This window comes from Beta vulgaris, chromosome 2, assembly GCF_026745355.1.
Source record: "Beta vulgaris subsp. vulgaris cultivar EL10 chromosome 2, EL10.2, whole genome shotgun sequence".
NCBI lineage: Eukaryota > Viridiplantae > Streptophyta > Magnoliopsida > Caryophyllales > Amaranthaceae > Beta > Beta vulgaris.
This window is the reverse complement of record NC_079203.1, coordinates 4203629-4223597: the sequence shown is the minus strand read 5'-3', so window position 1 is coordinate 4223597 and position 19969 is coordinate 4203629. Positions and strand designations below refer to the sequence as shown.

At 33.2% G+C, this 19969-nt stretch overlaps 1 protein-coding gene across 18 annotated transcripts; it reads right to left on the bottom strand.

Moving 5' to 3' along the window:
• Positions 1-740: 740 nt before the first annotated feature.
• LOC104887162 (F-box/kelch-repeat protein At3g06240) lies at positions 741-10455 on the bottom strand. Of its 18 annotated transcripts, none has more exons than XR_008967905.1 (7): positions 10210-10455; positions 9090-9208; positions 8068-8470; positions 4519-4794; positions 2010-3108; positions 1774-1862; positions 741-1191 (listed from the first exon to the last, which is right to left on the bottom strand). XR_008967905.1 is itself a non-coding variant. In XM_048638188.2 (7 exons), exon 3 carries the CDS (start codon positions 8458-8460, stop codon positions 7003-7005), a length of 1458 nt encoding a protein of 485 aa, XP_048494145.1. In that variant the 5' UTR covers positions 8461-8470; positions 9090-9208; positions 10210-10447; the 3' UTR covers positions 741-1191; positions 1774-1862; positions 2010-2269; positions 2361-3108; positions 4519-7002. The 18 variants fall into 18 exon arrangements, 17 of the variants coding, with proteins under 17 accessions (XP_048494145.1, XP_057248422.1, XP_048494147.1 ...); XM_048638188.2 differs by having other exon boundaries at positions 2010-2269; positions 2361-3108; positions 4519-8470; positions 10210-10447; XM_057392439.1 differs by having other exon boundaries at positions 2010-2260; positions 2361-3108; positions 4519-8470; positions 10210-10447.
• Between the last annotated feature and the right edge of the window lie 9514 nt (positions 10456-19969).

Here is a 19969-nt window from a genome sequence, read left to right as displayed (position 1 = left end):
TTTTATACTGAGGAAAGAGACAAGGTAAGTATAATTAAAGATAATGGGTAAATTTTTAAATAAAATAAAAGGAGGGAGAAAAAGATATGAAAAAAGAATTATTTTATATTATATTTGAAATATGGCAACCAAACATTCAAAATTCAAAAATAAAGCTAGAATCATCCTTTTTTTCCATTCATTTGATATACTAAAATGATGACACTAAGCTAGTAAAATAAATTGCTATTTAAACCCCTTTATTTCCATCCTTTATTTAAGAAGTCAACCGTCTCCTTTTTTAAAGGAAATGAAAATAGTATCAGTTTTATCATATAAATAATGTATTTTGAAAAAAGAATATATATTTACATGAAAATATTTTTTTTATATTGATGGCAAAAGATACTACTCCACATTACTTTGTAAAATGGTAGCATTCTATATTTCTATTTTCAAAGTCCAAAATGCAAATACAAAACTCTCTAAGCTAAATCAAAATATCAGAGCGGCTTAAAAGTGAGACCAATATGTCTAGAGTTTATAATACCTGTATTATTTTTTTAGTTCTTACATTACGGGATGATTATAAAGATCAAAAGTCTTATTATCGATGAAATCACCCGTACCTTATTCTCTATAAAAAAAAAATTATCTCAGGCTTCTTAGCTAAGGAAGAATGGGAACAAGTTGTTCGTATTTTTGTTTTCTATGTAAAAGTATTTTAACGACAAAAAAGAAAAAAACTTTTGGCCAAAACGAAGAATGCTAACCGTCAAACACCCTTCCTTTGGATAAAAAGTCTAAATATGTACTTTCAGCTTAACTCTTACACTTCGTTTAACTTGTCTCGTTCAATAATAATTAGAGTTTAGACAAACTATCACTTACTGTTCCAAGTATGCTAAATTGCTTAATAATACAAAATTGAAAGATGAAAAAAGGGACTAGAATCTACGTCTCCCTCACTCCACATTTCCAGCTAACTTAAATAGATTGTGACAGCTGAGAACTACTCCATCTTTGTGAATAATTTCTACTATGTCTATGTGTTGGTCGACGTCGCTTGTCCGAACCACCAATGACACCCCAAAACCTTGAATTGTCTTTGCCGAGCTCGTGATCTCTCTATCTTTCTCTTCCTCCTCCTCCTCCGGTTTTGTCGATAACTTACTCCGAATATTTAAGAATCCCTCCTCTCAAATGATAAACCTGGCCAATCATCAGTATGACTAAGTCAAAGAAACCTTGAGGAAGCAAAAAATGATATTGATGAAATTGACATTAACAGCTATGAAGTGATAGCTTGTTCAAGTATTATTTGGCAAAACCAACAATGTGAAGCAATCAATGTTTTTTCCTTAGCCTAATACTTGAGAATGATATGTACATCATGAAAAGATATCATAATAACAGAGTAATGGAGCTTTTTTCTGGATGGCCATTGTAATAAAGCTTTTAAGATGCAACTGCTACAAGACTCCTTTTTTTTTTTCCACAAAAGCAAAGCTTATGAAAGCAGGAAGAGTTCATTTAAGTTCCGCATTTGGTATATACTCCCTCTGGTCTTTATTAGTTTATTCGTATTCCTTTTTGAGATGTCCGTTATTAGTTTACCCCTTTCTTTTGTTTCTATTTTTGGAATAGGACCACTAACTTTTCATCACATACATTCAACTTTAATATAAAATATTAGTTTCTCTTTCTTTCCTATGACCCACAACCTTATTTCTCCTAAAACTCTGTGCAAAAAAAAGGGGTAAAGTAATAAAGACCGGAGGGAGTATTACTTACCGTGTTTGGGTCACTGATCAATTCATTCCACTCTTTAGGGCTCATGTTCCAATTCTCTCCGAGGGAGAAACACTAGGCAGAGAGACAATCTGCAAGTACGTGAACACAAGAACTAAGATAATAACGCATAGTAGTGCATAGTAATAATATGCAACAAGATGTCAAAAAAAATTAAAAAAATAATATGCAACAAACTCATTAAAGACAATTCACAGCATATGCATCCAGAAGATTACCTCTTTCTTTAGCTCAACCTGAACATGAATGATGAATCCATTGAAAGGGTGCATCATCTCCAGCGCCAACAGGAGAATCGCAAGTATGTCCATGGTGTATTTCTTCATCTTCAGGAGTCACAGGCGACTAGATATCAGCCTTAGGCCCTTAAGACGATCATCAGATTGAATAAATTCAAGAGTGTTTTGCACTGATTCACGAAGACCACATATGCTCCCATTAATTTCTTCTGGTGTAAGAATGATACCATCTGAACACGCTGAACAATATCAGACAGGTAAGGTATAAATAGAGTAAATTAAAGTTCTTATGAAAAAACTAAAATCAATTAAAGCAACGGAAAAAGGCACCTGGACAACCACCAATGATCATATAAAGCAACTTAATAACAATGACAACAAGATGATAATTTTTGGACTATCCCACAAACTTTGCTTGAATTTATTGGCCCTCATCTGAACTTTTTCTTCACAAAATTTTTTGATAGGTGAAAAAAACACTACAAGCGTTGTTCTAGGGGATCATATCTTGGAAGAATCACGGCTGCTCCGATGTCCAACATTGTAGCACAGTGTTGGATGCTATATAGACCACAAAGTATACCCGTAACAGAGATGAGCTGAACGAACTCAGACAAAGACAAATGGAAGGCAGTAATCATGAATTATGAATGACATAAATCACTCTTAAGGATCATCAATAATTTCACAGCCACTTAACTGATGAAAGCTTGATTCCCTGTACTCTGAACCCAAAGCTTCGCCTCAAAGCTATTTCCAATGCCTAAGTTTAGCATTAGTTGAAAACTAGTTACTGATTATCACACTTACTCGTCTCGAAAGGATTGGAATCTACTGCGTCATGACTCATGATGACTTGAGAAGTTAAGTGAAGAGGAGACAGAGTCCTAGCAAGTTGCAGAAAGAAACTAAGGTGGACGAAGAAGATAATTGAAGGATCCTCAAATCAAAGAGCCATTCAAAATCCGCTTCAAAGAAAAAGGTTCAGAGGGATTCAAGAATCAAGCTCCCAGTCTCTTTTGCGGGAAATTCACTCTAATATCAGGTGTCTTCAACCAATGAAACAAATCTATAGACTCTGCACGGAAGGAATAACACAAACAAACAATCTTTAGTGCCAACTGCCAATATCATATATGCTATAAGTTCCACAAGAAGAAGACCTGGAAAAAAAATTGTTTTATTATGATAAAAAATAATTTCACATTTTCAAACCAACAAAATTCTTTTGCAGCAAAACAACAAGTGGAAATGAATCAAAGAATTTGAAAGGCCAACTATCCTCAAACTCCCAAATCCCAATGTAGCTCAAAAATCTTGTCCCTGTTAACCTACTTTACTCCCGTATGTAAGTTCCTTGAAACTGAAGAAACCCAGGACAGTAAGTTGAATGCCACAGCGGAAATAAGACTTAGAAAACAACCATAAAGCCTGGGTCATTTTGGATTATTATCAAGTTACATCGGGTTAGCGACTAGCGTATGATTCAAGTAAATTCACCATCTGTTCAGATCAAAATCAGTTTGTGCCACTATGGGAAAGGGTTATCACTGAGCCTAGTTACTTTTCAGTCAAAATCTATCGCTGTTCATTTCCACCACATACATTCAAACCATATTTTCAAAAGAATACAAACAAATCATAGATATCCATTGTTCTCCAGATGTCAGCACCAGCACTTGCTGATGCTAGGTGAGAAGGCCAGATTTAAAAGGTACCACTGGCACAAAATCCCCTAGTCCATCCTAATATGAGACAGAAAAGTTCTGCACTATTCCGTTCAAAACCAAACTTTTGACTGTGCTATATCCTGCTACTTCTATATCTTTGCCCACTTAAGGGTTTCAAAGACTAATCTCGCTACAACTGTACAGTTTTTGAGTCCACATACATCTAATGTCTGTGTATTCCAATACAAATCCCTTAAAAGATAAACTATTGTAGTATCTTTTTTCCTTAATGTGCAATACTCACACATCAATCACTAATCATATACAAAAACAAGTCATACACAACATATGATCGCTCCTTCCACCACTACCTCCATCTAATTTTCCCCCCTTCCACTCAAAAGATATCCTCTATCTAAGCAGGCTTTACCTAGCAAACAAACTACGGTCTAACCACATACCCAAATTGATGGTGGAAAAAAAACCCAATAACTTGCTCTAACTTTCCACACTAATTGCTTCCGATTCGAGAAATATGCATACCCCTCATCTCAACCACCACTACTTCTCTCCTTAGAAGTTACCAGCAATTGCAACAACAAGAAGACCAATTTTAGCTTTCAAAAATATAATAATACTTCTATAGCATAACCATGGATTTCACAGGCTAATAATGAGTAATAGAACTAAATCACTATCAATCCACCCAATCATCAATCCAATATAGTAATACAAACATTATACAGTATACATACAAAAAAACCTAAAATACTGAATATCATACTAATCATAATGAGAAGGGATATAATAAAAATCACCAAATCCTGGCAAAGCTTGGTTATTTTTTCACCATGCCGAGTCTAATCTATATGTATGAATGAAGAGTAAACAATGAAATAATGTTAGTAAAAGCAACATGATTAGTAGTTCTACTTTGAAATCAACAAGGTTACCTGGATTTTCGAGCTCGTGAGCAACGGCCTCCACTAGGATTAGATATGATGAAACCAATCGCGTCCACAATGTATCACCTTCTTTGAACAGTTTTCAGGGTATTGCAAACCATAAGTTCCGTACATCTGAATCTTTTGCTGCTGTGGAAAATACAATAAAAACGTAGAATCATATACTATGAGTACTATGCATAAAAAAAATACTTCTAAATGGGGAAGACAGTAAAGAATCTGCACCTCAGCCATTTTCTTAGCTTAGAAGAAAGGTAATGAAACTTGACAAAATTCTAAGGTGTAGTAGCAAGCAGTGTTACTCACCTTCATTTACCTCAAAAACGGAGTGTCGTGTCCAACATGACACTTTACTTGGATAGTTCATTTTAAACTAAAAACTTGACTTTTTTACACTTGGACACCCGTATCTGAGTAGACACTCAATCCATGTCTGAGTAACATAGTTAGCAAGTATGTTTGTGATGTGTTGTGATTCAGGAGGTGAAGTGGGTATCTATATATATACACATGAGGGTCATGCATGGGAGGTGTCATTTATGCTTCTTCACCACCGAGAATATATTCACTTGCTCCTATCTATGCCCCACGTATAGTTATTCAAACTCAGACGCAAATTATATAAGTACTACATATGAAAAGCTTACTTTGTATTTATGAGAGAGAATAGTTATACAAGGATATTGTACTATAATAGAAGATTACAGAGAATATCTACTACTAAGTATAACAAGAGTATCTAAATAATAGGAAGATAGAATAAGTATGGAGGGGGAAATTCCTTCCTGTGTTTTTGCAACCCCGAGCTAGAGGCTTGGTTAATGCATCCGCAAGTTGATCACCTGTTGGAACATGAGTGACACGTATGTTTCCAGCTCGGACTTGTTCTCGGATGAAGTGATAGGCTAAGGCTAAGTGCTTCATACGAAAATGAAAAACATGATTTGCACAAATCCATTTGGAATATGACTCTAATCCTTTTTTTGGATAGCAAATAAGAAGGGGGATGAAAGAGGAGGAAGGGGAAAGGTGAGCTTCATTTTCCTTCCAAATCTCCCTCCCATTCCTTCCTCTAATCCTTTACCCAAACAAGAGAGGTTGTTCCCCTTCTTTTCTCTTTCCTCCCTTTCTTTTCATTTCTTTCTATCCAAACAAAGTTTAAAAGTCGAAAAGAATTATGCGTAGAACAACAAAGCATAAAATTTGATTCAGAAAGCTAGCTCCATATAACTGGAACATATAAAGAGTGCATCTTGATCACAAACTTAGCAAAGAACTGCAAAGATACATTCAGTTCATATAACGCTTACAATTACATTCCCTGTTTACAGATAATTGCACAAAAGAAACCAGTTATTTGCATGATAACTTCATATTGATAGAAAAAAATTAAAGCCATTCACATATCTTCACCTCAATAACAACCAAGTGGCACTGGTAGTACCGTAGTAGACGCATTGAAACCATAGTTTCCATACTATTATGCTGTGAGAATTCTTCTAAAAAGAAATTATATCAGATTGAATTGGAACCGCCAAATCCTCCCTATCACCATGCAGGAGTTGAAATTTAGTTGCATCCACTTAGCTACCATAACTTACTTTATGAAGCTAAATCATAAGCATAACCCCCTACGCAAAGAACAAAGAAGAAAAGGCCCCCATAATTTGTATAACAGTTTAAAAACATAAAAGTGGTGCACCTTATTTTGTCCAGCTATTCTAACTTATTCGTATGCTACAGCTATGCAAAAATACAATAACATCATCAACAACACTAACAACAAAGAAGTGGAGAACCTCATCAAACCACAACAGCAGCAACACACATCAAAATCAAATGCAGCAGCACACATCAACAACAGGACAGCGAGCAGAGCAGGGGCTCCAACAACACCCAAGAGCAACACACCACAACAACTAGTGCAGCAGCAACAAACAACATGCAGCTGCAACAAATCCACCAACACAACACTAAGAGCAGCTCAATGGAGCAGCAGCGGCGGCAAGCAGCAACAATTGCAGCACAGCTGCAGCAACACAACAGCACAGCAAGCAGCGGAGGCTACCGCGAAGCAGCAACACAGAGCTGAGACCAGCAACAGCCACACAGCAAATGGCGGGCAGATCCAAAGGAGGGAGAGGGATATAATTGGGACTTCAAGAATCAATTTTTTTAATTGTAATTGGGGTTTTGAATATTGATTTGAATAATTGATTTGGTTATGCTCATATATGGTGGATTAATAGACATAGAAGAATTCCAATCAGTGCCATGCTGAGGTATTACAAGTCAAATCTAATGTGTGAGTGCTTGTGTGTTTGTTTTTTTTGGAAACTAGCACAAAGAAGTTTTAAGAAGTGGGAACAATAAGATTCCCTGAAAAAATAAACAAGTGAAAACAAAAAGGCACAATACTGAAATCAATTCGGTGGACAGTGCAGGCAGCCTCGTTTGTCTTGGTCCATTGAAAGCACCACCAGCATCAGTTTGGTGATCGAGATCAATTAAAGCTAGACTTTCTTTATAGGAGATCAAGCGCCATTGACAAGGGACAAGAAGTTTAAGCATTTTCCATTGCTTAGAGTGAGGATTATATGAGGACAAATAACCATTACTGTTGAACAACAATGAACCATGGGCATCAATACCGAAAAGTGTAGGGTTATAATTTAGCCACTTCTTTGGTCCGTCATCCTTCATACACACATGGAGCAAAGAAGTCCAAGATTTGGGGTTACCAAGATCCTTCAAGCCCCATATTTGTATGGTATTAGATCCCGTTATATTTATACAGGTAAACCAAACGCAGAGCATATTCTTATAAACAAGGATCTGTAAATCGTCATCAAAAGATGATGACCTTTCAGCCGGCCACCCTTCGGGATGAGTTGTTTTGGGTAATTTCATGTGTCGGAATTTTTCATTATTGAGATTGAAACACACCAATTTGCGAATCCCAGCAATTTTACGTAGCCAGTGACAAGCTCCATCGAAATAAGTCCCCACATCTAATCTGCAATTCTCTGTCCATAAAGCTGGCGGTTTTGTTTCAGTTTTTATCCAACTATTTTTTCGTAAGGTGTAGACATAAACATGATCCTCCCGCGATATATCGTTGGTGATCATAACAACCTTGTAATCACTACTTAGGTTTGCATATCCGAACCCCATCATCATCTTGAAGATGGAACTACTAAATGGAGGAAGCTTCCATGGGATATCCACCCTTTTAGATTTCTGGATGCTGGGGTTACAAAAACACAGAAAGGAATTTCCTCCTCCATATCTTATTGACATTTCGACGGGATGAAAGTACCTATTTGTTGATACTCCAATGGGAAAATAAAAGCATACCACCCCGTTGCATGAATCAATAATTTTAGAATCCATAAAACTCACTGATTCTTCATGAAAAATAATGCGCCTAGTGACAGGTTTGGGCCTACAACGAAAGGATTCATCATGAAGATTGACTCGATCTGCAAAAGAATGAGATAAAGATGATTCAAGAGAAATCCAACTACTGCCTCTGCCTCTGCTCCTGCCTTGATTCCGCTCCATGCTACTAACATGAAGGTTGTGAAAGTTTGTGTCATAGGTGATCAAGGAGTTCCATGACTTACAAACACTCCTAAACCGCATCAGAGATTTAGTTGGTAACCTGGGAAGAATATCCCACGCTAATACCTCTTCTGGAATAATAGGAATATCGCTAAAATTTGGCCCAACTCCTGTCTTCTTATTACCGCTTCTTCTCATCCTTGGTTTCCCAACTTTCTTACCCATATTCATTGATCTTGCACTGTCATTAGAATTTTAGTCAAGTATAAGCAAAAGATAAATAAAACATAAACATTTAGATTCAAACAAACCAAAGCCATAATAGTGTGATTGATGGGTTTAATAATACATTTACATTCATACTCGCATGCAAACTAATCTACTCTGTATTTCGGTATTGATAGATTAACCATTGCATTATTCATTCAAAACCAAATAGAATAGTGCCAACATAATAAACCAAGCAACAAGATTTTCAACTTGCCATTCATATATATATATATATATATATAGAATAAAAATTGTCAATCATTAACATTTACTCTCTACAAGTATGTCCTAAAATATCAATTGTCTACGAGTATGTCCTAAAATATCAATTAGGCTCTATTTAGTTCAACTTATTTTAACTTATTTCAGGGAAATAAGATCAGATTAGATAAAATAAGTTGAATAAAACGGATTAACTATGTTAGACAACATAATAAACTAAAATATAAGATTAATATAAGTTCATATAAGATCTGATAAGTAAGGATAAGTTGAATCATAGCCTTAGTACATACAAAAACCATTATCATGCACAGAGTATTATGGAAAATTTGGTAAATACAATATGCAACTTACAAACGAAAACTAACCTAACGATCAGAAATCCAATTGCAATCAATTGTCCGTTGACGTTGTAGCTGAAAGTGTTGCTGCTTGCCTCTCCCTTGTTTTCTTGTCTATAACTTATATAGTACGTCCAATCCTTATCCTAACGATCAAAAATCCAATTTCAATCAATATAATAGAACACCTAATCCTAGTACAATAAGAATCATTAATGCATTATTATTAAACTAAAATATAGCTAATATTTATCCTTATCGTAACAATAAAAAAATAAAAACTAAGTAAATTTCCAATTTCGTTTCACCCTCATTCAGATCAAAAACTTATAGGCTATAGCACGAGACAATATTAATTCTAGTCAAAGTCACAATCCGGGTACAATAAATCATACCTGCATTATTTTTATTACTCCCTCCGTCCCAAAATATAGTTCCCATTCTCATTTTGGGTGTCCCAAAATATAGTTCCCATTTCCATATTTAGTTCCACATTTTTCCGTAATTTGCCTAGAAAAACCGTGTCCCTTCATTTATTTGCTTCTTGAATTTTGTTTTTTCGTTTGTTTATTCAACCAAAATGTTACAATTAATGCTCTTTTACCAATTATTCTCCATTCTCTCTCCTAAAATCATCTTTTACCATACAACATTTATTTAAATAAACAAAAAATATTTTTTATCCCTCTTATATCCTACCTGCATAAATTAACGTGAAAAAAAGGGAATAGAACTATATTTTGGGACGGAGGAAGTATAATACATGCTAGTGCTACTAATAATATACTACAATTCAAGTAAAATTCGGATTTCGTTTTATCCTGAATTCCTAATCCTTATTCCAATCAAAGTCTTAAACTAAAAATAATACTCCTACAGGCTGCATGAATGAATCAATCTATTTTTGATCCTTCATACGGTGCAATAGCTCATTACCCAAATCATACACATGCTAGGTACTATGCTACAGCTCAATTTCAAAATAAATCACAAAAACTTTGCATATCGATACAACCAATTAACTAATTAGATTTCAAAAATCAAAACTTTATGTATAATTAAGGCAGAAAAAGAATACCAGAATAAATGTAACAAAAATCAAAACTTTACAAATAGTACAAAGAGATAATTAAGGAGAAAAAAGTACCAGAAGGATCAAGTCTCAACACTCAACAGCGCAATCCATAGCCGTAAATTCCACAATTTCGAAAAAAGAAAAAACAAGTGTCTGTAGAATTTACTCAAGACTATCAATAAAGAAGAATAATTAATAAATTAAAGGCAACATGTCATCCGAGGAAAGAGTGAGAGAATGAGAGAGATGAATACAAATACAACTGATTATTTGTTTGAGAGAACTGAAATACTGGTTGAACTGTTGAAGTTTTGTTTTATTTTGCAAAATTTGTGAGAAAAACCCCTTATAAAATGTCCAATTTGCGAGAAACAACCTTATATAAATTTTTTTTACCGTAGAATTTTAACTTTATTCTTATTTGCCAAATGAAATCTCTTTTTTTTTTTCGCATTCACCCACCTTTTTCCACTTTTTCTCTCCTATTTGCCCTTTTATTTCATTCTAGATTCATTAATTCAGCAAATCTCTTAATTCTAAATAAAACTAGCACTATATGCGCACGAAGATGCGTGCGATAATATATATTATCTTGTATTTGGTATATATAATTTAACAAAATAATCTAAGTTATGTTTTGTATTTATTTAAAAAAACATATTTGTATAGGCGTATTTTATGAGTAGTAGTTCAATTTAATTTCATTGGAAAATTGAGGTTTTAAGCATATTATGGTGAATAGTGCTTCAACAAAAAAAACTCTAAATCGATATTATCAAATGATGTATATTCATCTCTTTAGTTATTTATTATCTCAACTGATTGTAAGCTCTAAAAAATGAAAAAAAAAATGAATATTCTCTAAATTTCTTAATTCTTTTATGGGTTTTTTATGCATATTATTTGATATAGTTATTAGTTCAGATAGTAAATTTTTTTGTAATTCTTTGTTTTTATAATTGTTTGAAAATTGATTTAGTCATCGGTTTATATTTTCAATTGTGAGTTTCCTCTTTTTATACTAGCCTTCTTTGCACGCAATGCGTGCATGGATTATTTTGGCGATTATTATTAAATTTCATCTAAATGTAATCTTAAAAGATGTAATTTACAATCATCATTAGTTATAATTAAATATCGTGTGATGTAAATACAAAATCTAAAAATTACTTGATGAAGAAGTTGTTTTCTGGGTATTTTTATTACTTGTTAATGAATGTTGGTATAATTATTGCATTTCAAAGTTTAGGTAAAATTAAAATTTTATGTCTTTGGTTTTGTAATTGATTTGAAAACTGCTTTAGTTATGTTAATTTGTTCTTCAATCATAAACTTTTTCTTTCACTAAACAAATTTTTATGAAAGTTTATTTTAGCCACTTTGAACTTCCTTTGATATACATATTTTAAATTAAGAAGGGTTATGATTTAGGAAATCGAAATCGTAATCGTAATAGGCAATATTTTTTATTGAATGAAGGTTTAAAAAGTCTTTTCAAAAGGGAACTAGCTCCCCCCATTGGCTTATATAATAGATAAGTTTGTCTTTTTGGTAATGTATAGCTTTTCTTATTATTCATATATATTTGTAAATGAGGAAAGAATTAATTAAAATCTTTTCTTTATTATTTTTTGTGAGATTTTGGGTGTATAAGTGTTTTCAAGAGAGGATACCATAGCTCCCCCTTGGCTTATATAATAGATATAAAATTCAAGTACGTAAAATTTCATATCCTAAAATTATAATTTATTTCTAGTCTTCAAATTGCTAAATAATGTTCTAAATGTGGGTCAACATCAGAAAGTGGTCGTTAACATCGGAAAAGAGGTATGAGGTTTCATCTCGCAAAGAAGCTGAAGTTAAAGGTGTGGGTAACAAAAATTTTATAAGTTTGTTTTTCGCAAAATGGAAATTTTAAATTTTTTTTTTACCAATTTTCCTTTTATTTTTCATATTCCTTTTTTTCTAAGAATTTTTAGACAAAATAAAAAACAAGAATAAAAATGAAAATTTTTGTAAATAATCTTGTATTATTGTTTACCAATTACTTCCTTTTTTTTATTGCCGTCAGAGAGGCAAAATTTATAAATTTTTGAACGCTTTTTTCCACAAATATATAAGTAATAAACATAGTAGTATTGGATCTTGTTAGATTCATGTCAATGTCTGATATCGTAATATCTACTTTTTATAAATTTTTAGTAATGTCATACACTTATACTCCATTAGTCCCTAAATAGAGTTCCCATTTTTTTCTGGACACAAGTATTAAGGAGAAACTAGTTATTAGGCTCGAGTTGTGTCTCGGGTAAGAGAAAATTTCATTTATTAATATTATACTTTGAAATAATAACATTAAATATCACTTAGTCTAGTTTGTAGTTTGTTAAGACTTTAGTATATAAACTTGAAGTCAATGGATTGAACCTTACCAATTTCTAATTTTTTATTGTATATGGATTAAATGGAGTAAAATACCCCTAGGGAAAGTGTCACGTGGCACCGTTCTTTGTTTGGCACGCTTTTTAATATATTAGTATAGATTAACTGTTTATTGAAGGGAGAGAATGTAGGAAAGTGAATAATATAATAAAAAATGAAAGGTAAATAATATTTTAATTGGCGGACGCATACCAAATAAGAAAATGAAAAATCTATTTAAGATATACATAAATTGAAAAATGAAAACTCTATTTAGGAATGGATTTAGTATATTCGAGTTATTTAAGATCAAACATGTGTCTTGAAAATCGTAAAATAGGTAATACAACAAGTAGAAAAGACGGAAAGAGCCACTTATTTTAATCTTTCATTGATGCTTATGATGTATGGTTTATTGCTTGGCTTTTTCATAGTTTTTAGTTGGCTTTATAGTAGATTTTGAGTTGGTTTAGGCTAATTTGCTAATAATTTTCTTTAAGTTGTGCAATATTCCTCCTTTGTACGTTTTCTTTGGGTACTTGGTTTGATTTCATGATTTAGGAGCATGATCTGATGACATTTACACAAACTTGGAGGCCAAGGGAAAAAAAGGGGCATCAAGGAGCTCAAAAGAAGAGATTAAAGTCAAAACCAAGCCGACCCGAGGGCCCGAGTCAATCAACCCGTTCGGGTAAACCTGACTCGAGGGCTCGGGTACATATACCCGCCCGGATCACTTTGAGGAACACTCTCTCATAGTTGCTGCAAAGTTGACCCACCCAGGACGTTTAGGTGACCCACCCAGGTCAGGGGCAACCCGAGCGCTCGGGTCAGGTCACCTGCTTGGGTCGCTATAGGATTTTCTAGGAAGACTTTTTCTTTCTAATCTTGTTTAGTATGGAGGTTTACTTGTAATTCATTACACTTAGTTTATTTTAGCACTATATAAGACAACTTTTAGCCATTTTAGGTTAAGGTGGTTTACATTCTAATTAAAAGAGATTTATTTTGGTTTTAGCATTTGAACTTTAGAGCCCTAGGAGAGAGAAAGTTGATGTTTGAAACTTCTGAACCCCATTTTTAGATTTATGCAAGATTTAGCGTTGGTAATTTCTCATTTTATTTAATTTCCTCTTACTCTAATCTTGTTTAGTTTATGCTTTGCTTGATTAGATCTTGTTTTTATTAGTATTATTTTCCCCTTTTCTCTTTATTTCTCCATGGTTATGGTGATGGAGTTATTTCAAGCTTTGATTTGGTTTGTTGCCATGATTTATGAGTATTCTCTACTAGGGAAAGTGATGTAGCCTTCATTTGTTCCTTAGATACTAAATCTAAGTTAGGGGATTAATATTTGGGGTTTAGCTTGATGATTAAGCTTGTTTGCTTTGGTTTGTTGGGCGATTGATTATCACTTAACTTGCATATTTGGAATTCCTAGTGAACGATCAATAGATGAAGTTAGGAATAGACTAAGCTTGATTGCTAGACTAAGATTTCCATGAAAATAGGCATTTTCTAGTTTAAGAAAGTTTGATTTATCATGTTGTTCTTGATTTAGCTAGATTAGTTGTTCATGCCATGGAAATTTGAAAATAGGTCATGATTGACTAATTAAACTCCTCTAATTAGCTCGAGAGAGTAATTAGAGTTCCTAAGTGCATGATTTTCCCTTGTGATTCCCTCATAGGTTTTCCCCTTTATTTTGATGTTGGATTTTTGGATCATTTGATTTGTGAATCTCCCTAATCCCCTAGTTTCTTTATCCTTGATTTATCTCCATCATTTGTGTTGTTAATTTGATTTGTCAATTTTCTAGTTATCTTGGACATTAGACCTAGTAATCGATCTTTCAAAAATCCAAAAATAGATTTAATTAGCAAATTAATCCTTGCTTCCTTGTAAATTAATTAGCAAATTTTTTTTGACGTGTTTACAACGAGCGCATGAAATTTTGGCCCACCCGGATTAGATAATCCGATTACAAGCTTTCTTCTATTTTTATTTTTTTTGATAAACCTCATTTATATATAAGACTTAGGAAATACCATATATACAATATTTATTAGTTTTTTTTTGTAACTCTTTATAAAACGATTTTTTTTTTTGTGTGGTTTCCCACCCGGTTCACCGGAGCTTTGCTCTGACTACATCTGAGTCCGACTCGGTTGCACATTTGACTTTGGTGGGTGCGTCTTCCAACAAGAATTTCTGCATACGGTAAGGCTCGAACTCGAGACCTCCCTTAAGCGACATCAAGTTGCTTACCACTTGAGCCAACTCTCGTTGATAATAAAACAATAATATATTCACCATGTTTTGTGACATATGTAAGGTTGAATTGTCTTTATCATTAAACGTACCATGTGCATAAGATAAGAAGATAGAAGGGGTTGAAGGAATAAGCACTTGAGATTTCTTTTTGAATCATTATTAGTGTAGGAAAAGTTCAATGATGCATTGCCAAAATAGATCTTGTGGTGTACTGGTGTATCATTTTGACTGTAACATAAGAGAAAGTAAAGCAATACTTCAAAGAAAGATAAACTATTAAAGAGTACATTAGAATCGACGAAATGTTGTATTAAACAAAATATTTATCAAATTCACAAAAAAAAATTGACATCGAAGAAAAAAACTAACTTAAAGAGAAATAACCGGTCATTTTAGATTTGTGACACTGTTCCGTCAATTCGTGAGTCTATTGCACTTGTGATCGGTCTACTTTTGTAATCCTACACCAATCGTTTTGTTGGCTATCACCTTGATGTCCTCAATAGTATGTTGAACTGTAATGTCATGTGTTCCGGGCGATTGGAGATATCAGACTAGGTTCACAACATCCGTATTGATTGATATTCTATTGAAGTTTTATTGCTTTGCCCAGATTAATGCGTGGCTGCCGGTTCAGTCCTCGATCCTCAAAATTTTGGAATCCGATTTTTCGGTCCTTTAGTCTAAACTCGACTTTTTTCGGTCCGAAAACCGGTTACTTTGAAAAATGATTTTTTTTCATACAAAAGTTTTCAGCCAACTTAGGTTAAAATTATAAGATTATATTAAAATTATTATTAATATGAAATTATCATGAAAGGAAATATAGTTCAGGAATTAATATTAGGAAAAATAATAACATTATATAAGATAAAGAAAAAGAAAATTTTCTAAAATCATAAAATTTAAAAAAAAAATCAAAGCAATTATTACAAAAATAGTAATCACATAACATGTCATCTCAAATTCACATACTCACGGAGGAGTAGTTTGAACAAGTCCAAAAAGTGATAACATTTACATCGTTGGAAAAGTAATCGAAAAAGGGAGTTTGAAGAATCACTTAATGACCTTTTAGACTTTATGATTGTTATGAACAGGACAGTATGTTGCTGATATTAGTACTTGCCTATATCTATTAATTGTTGCTAGACACAAAAAGAAAATTGCTGCCAAAGAGAGAAATTGGATCATACACTCTGTACTTTTGTAGCAAATGAGTTAAACAACTCATTCTTTAGGACTTCTTTGCTTTTCATCTTTTTCTTCAGCCTTTTTTCTTCTGATTTTTGTTGAGCTGTGCATGTTCATCCATGTGAAATGCTTTGTCAGCAAATTTTGGACATGGAATTGGTATTAAGCTATTGGAACTATACACGACTAGTCTTTCCATGCCAAAGCAAAAGTTAAAATTTTCCATGCAGTGGGAGAGCTGCAAGATATACAATAGTTAGTAATATATATAAGTAAATCTTAGAGTGACATTGTCATTTATCTCAAAAGAATTAGGACTATCTTCAATTACTATGATGCTCCTATTTTTCACCAAGAACAACAACTTATTTATTGTGGATGTCTTGAAAGTTGATGGCAATTAAAGAACATACACATCATATCTGAGGTAGTTAGTACTGGCCGCAATCAGATTCGCTTTTGCACTTGAAGAAGGTCCAGTGGTTACAAGTGTCTTTGTTGAAACTGTCTTTGTTGATTTACTGCAACTCGATCATCCAAGAAACTAATTGCCAAGTCCCTAACCTTTAGTGTCATAGTCAATGTTTGTGCTAGAGACTCAAATATGGAAGGATTATTGAACTTTGTAGATTTCCAACTACTGTAGTCAACATTACTGAAGAAAATAGTTAATTCTTTCATCTTACCTAATACCTCATCTAAGTATCTTTCTCTCATCTCTACATTATCGGGAACAAATTTTATTTGAACAGACATTTTCTTCTCACCCATTGTAAATACCCGGTTGACCTTCATGCCTTCTTTTTCCTCCAACAAAATTTTATTGGTTGCCAAAACAAATTCAAAGTGAGAAGATCCAGGATCTTTTCTCAATTTGCACACAAGTGGATTTACTTTTGACAACATATGTTGCTCACAAACCTCATTCTCCTACCCATGATCATTAAACTCCTCAACAATGAGGGTGAACGAGGGAGACGTTGTATTCTCCTTCACAACATTGGTTGTCCGAAAATAAGATGAACAACCAATCGAACCAACCAAAATGCTAATAAGATCCCACGATGTCGTTGTGCGTAGCATTTCCATTCTAACAAGGAACAAAACCAACCAAAATTAATCAATTACCAATCAAGTAAAATAATCAATAAGATCAAAATTCTACCTAGCAAAAGCTTATGAAACTGTTATCAAAGTCAAAATAAGATACAGTAATTATTAACATCTGCATACTTCAGGTCTCTTATTCATGTTCCCCTTCAATGCTAATGATAATAATCCAAAAGTATAGCTATGTCTCTTCCAAAAACATCTTTGGGATTCCCATTAAATTAAGGGAAGGTTCATTACCTCTAAAAGCATGCACTGCGTTCTTACTAAGACCCATTAAGAAAAAAAAGTGAGGATTTCAAAGACATGATAACAACATGAATTTCAACAATGTAAATATGAAAATAAAATAATTAAAAAAAAATTACAACAGAATATCAACAATTCAAAAGAAAAGAAAATTTCATCCTTTTATATACTACTTTATTACTAAGACCCATTAAAAAAAGTGAAGATTTCAAAGACCGAAAAATAACAATTTCAACAACAATGTAAATATGAAAATAAAATAATAAAATATAAGAGCAGAATATCAATAATTCAAAAGAAAAGAAAAATTCATCATCTTACCAAATACGCGTAATTTCTACAAGTTATTCCTTAATGCATATTTCCCTTTGTAAACACAAATTTTAGATCTGCAAAATAGAGAGTCAAAAAATGTGAAAAAAATAATATTTTATTAATTTTGTATTTTTGGGTTACAATCTCTAATGTTTTAATCCTCTGATTAAATCTCCACGTGTATTTGAACTTTGTAATTCATGAACAACTTTGTTTTTCATGAATAAGGGCCTTCATGCTTGATCTTGTTCAAGGATAAGATCAAGGATGTTGATTACTTGAGAAGTTTAGGATGTGCCTTATGTTTTTCTCCTTGCTGGCTCTGGAGTCTGATTTCTTCTCCTTTTCTTCCTTTTTTTTAGTTTTCTATCCTTCTCCCCTTGCAAGTGAGGAGAGCTCTATTTATAGAGTTAGGAGAATCCTAGGGTTTCCATTTGTCTTGCCTCATGGGCTTCATGGACATAACTCTATTAAGAGTCCAACTTTCATTTAATGAGTCCATGACCCAATAATAAATGATTTAATTAAAATAGGCCAAGTTTAATAGTAAGCCTAAATTTTTTAATTTATATGATCACTCATAAATAAAAGTCAACATTTGTCTTGAAGGCTTTAACGGGTCAACTAAATGTGTGACGTGGCATATATTAAAATTTTTATGCCTACACCCTTCTCATAAGAAAATTTTAAACCGTAATTATTTTTCTAAAAATTTACAATTTCACAAAGACTAGTAAGGGAATCAGCATGAATTTCAACAATAATACAGTAAAAAACAGCAAGAGCATCAAAATTTCAAAAAAAAAAAAAGCGTTCATCATTTTACCCAAGCAACTTTTAGAGTTACAATTTTACAAAGATCCATAAAAAAATAACACCAAGAATTTCAACAACAATGAGAAAATTGAACAAACAATAAAAAAACAACCGTAAAAACACTAATAACTCGAAAAGCAAACAACAAATTTTCATAAGTTGATTAAGAACTGAAGGAATTACAAGTATGAAAGAGGAAGTTGTGGGTTACTTGCAAAAAAATGTTGATTTTCTTCGAGAAATACAAAATATCTAACTTTTGTTTCTAGGATTTTTTGATTTTGATAATGCAGCCTTTTTCACGTTCGCAAATAACAAGCTAACCTTTGGGATTTTTTGATTTTGATAATGCAGCCTTTTTCACGTTCGCAAATAACAAGCTAACTTTTGGCTTATTCCCTAATAGAACAACCTTTGTAGTCGGGGTTCCTACATTGGGTATAATTTACCATTAACCTGTTGAACAAGTTACTCCTCATTAATTGACTTCTTTCCCTCCTAAATCCTCAACAAACAAAAAAAACGAAGAGTTGACTTACTCAGAAAATTAAAAATAGAAAAAAAAACTAAATCTCTTTCTTCCTCCATTAGTGACATTCAAGCTTTCTCTCTCATCAATTCCATGCAATCAACATAGTGAGGTGAGTTCTCACTATTTTTGCAATTCTCTCTCTTCTCATAATTCTCTATCTTCTTGCATTTCTCTCTCTTCTCGCATTTCGTTGTTGATGCAATTCGTGAAGCTTAATTTGGTGGAGCTTGATTTGGTGGAGCTGTGAACAAATTGGCTAGAAATTCGAGTAATTGGAGACAATTTTGTTGAACCTTTATCTTTAAGTCCTTAAATTTTTGAATTTGGTTAAGCTGTGCTTGGGATTGAAAAATTTGCAATCTTTTAATTTTTTTGATTTAACTGGTAGGATGGATAATGTGACCTTAAAAGTTTGTCATGGTGGTGATTTTAAAAATAATGATAAGAGGGGTGATATGGTTTATGAAGGTGGAGTAGTACGGACATTTAGTGTAGATCCTGATGAGTTGTGCTACTGGTACTTAGAGGAGTTAGGGAAGAAATGTGGTGAATACCCGAAATTTTTTGGGATGTTTTACTTGATTCCACGACTGCCCTTAAACACTGGGTTAAGACATTTGTATCATGATGATGAGGTGTTAGAGATGGGTGCATTTGTCAGGAGAACATGTGTATTGACATCTATATATGTCACACTAAGAAGGGTTTACTAATTGTTCTTTACACTGACCCCTCCTATTCCACAAAGCCATTTGAATCCCATTGCTCAAAATCCACCAAAAACAGGACCTGAGAAGTTGACTATAAGGAGGGGACCAGAACATGTGAGATTTAGTCCTAGGAAGAAAGTTGTTGACAACACTAGTGGAAGTCCACCTAAGACTAATGAACTCACATCAACTTTACCCCTCAAATTTGACC

Coding starts and splice junctions, on each gene's coding strand:
- LOC104887162 (XM_048638192.2), bottom strand. CDS start 8,460: ATGAATATGGGTAAGAAAGTTGGGAAACCAAGGATGAGAAGAAGCGGT.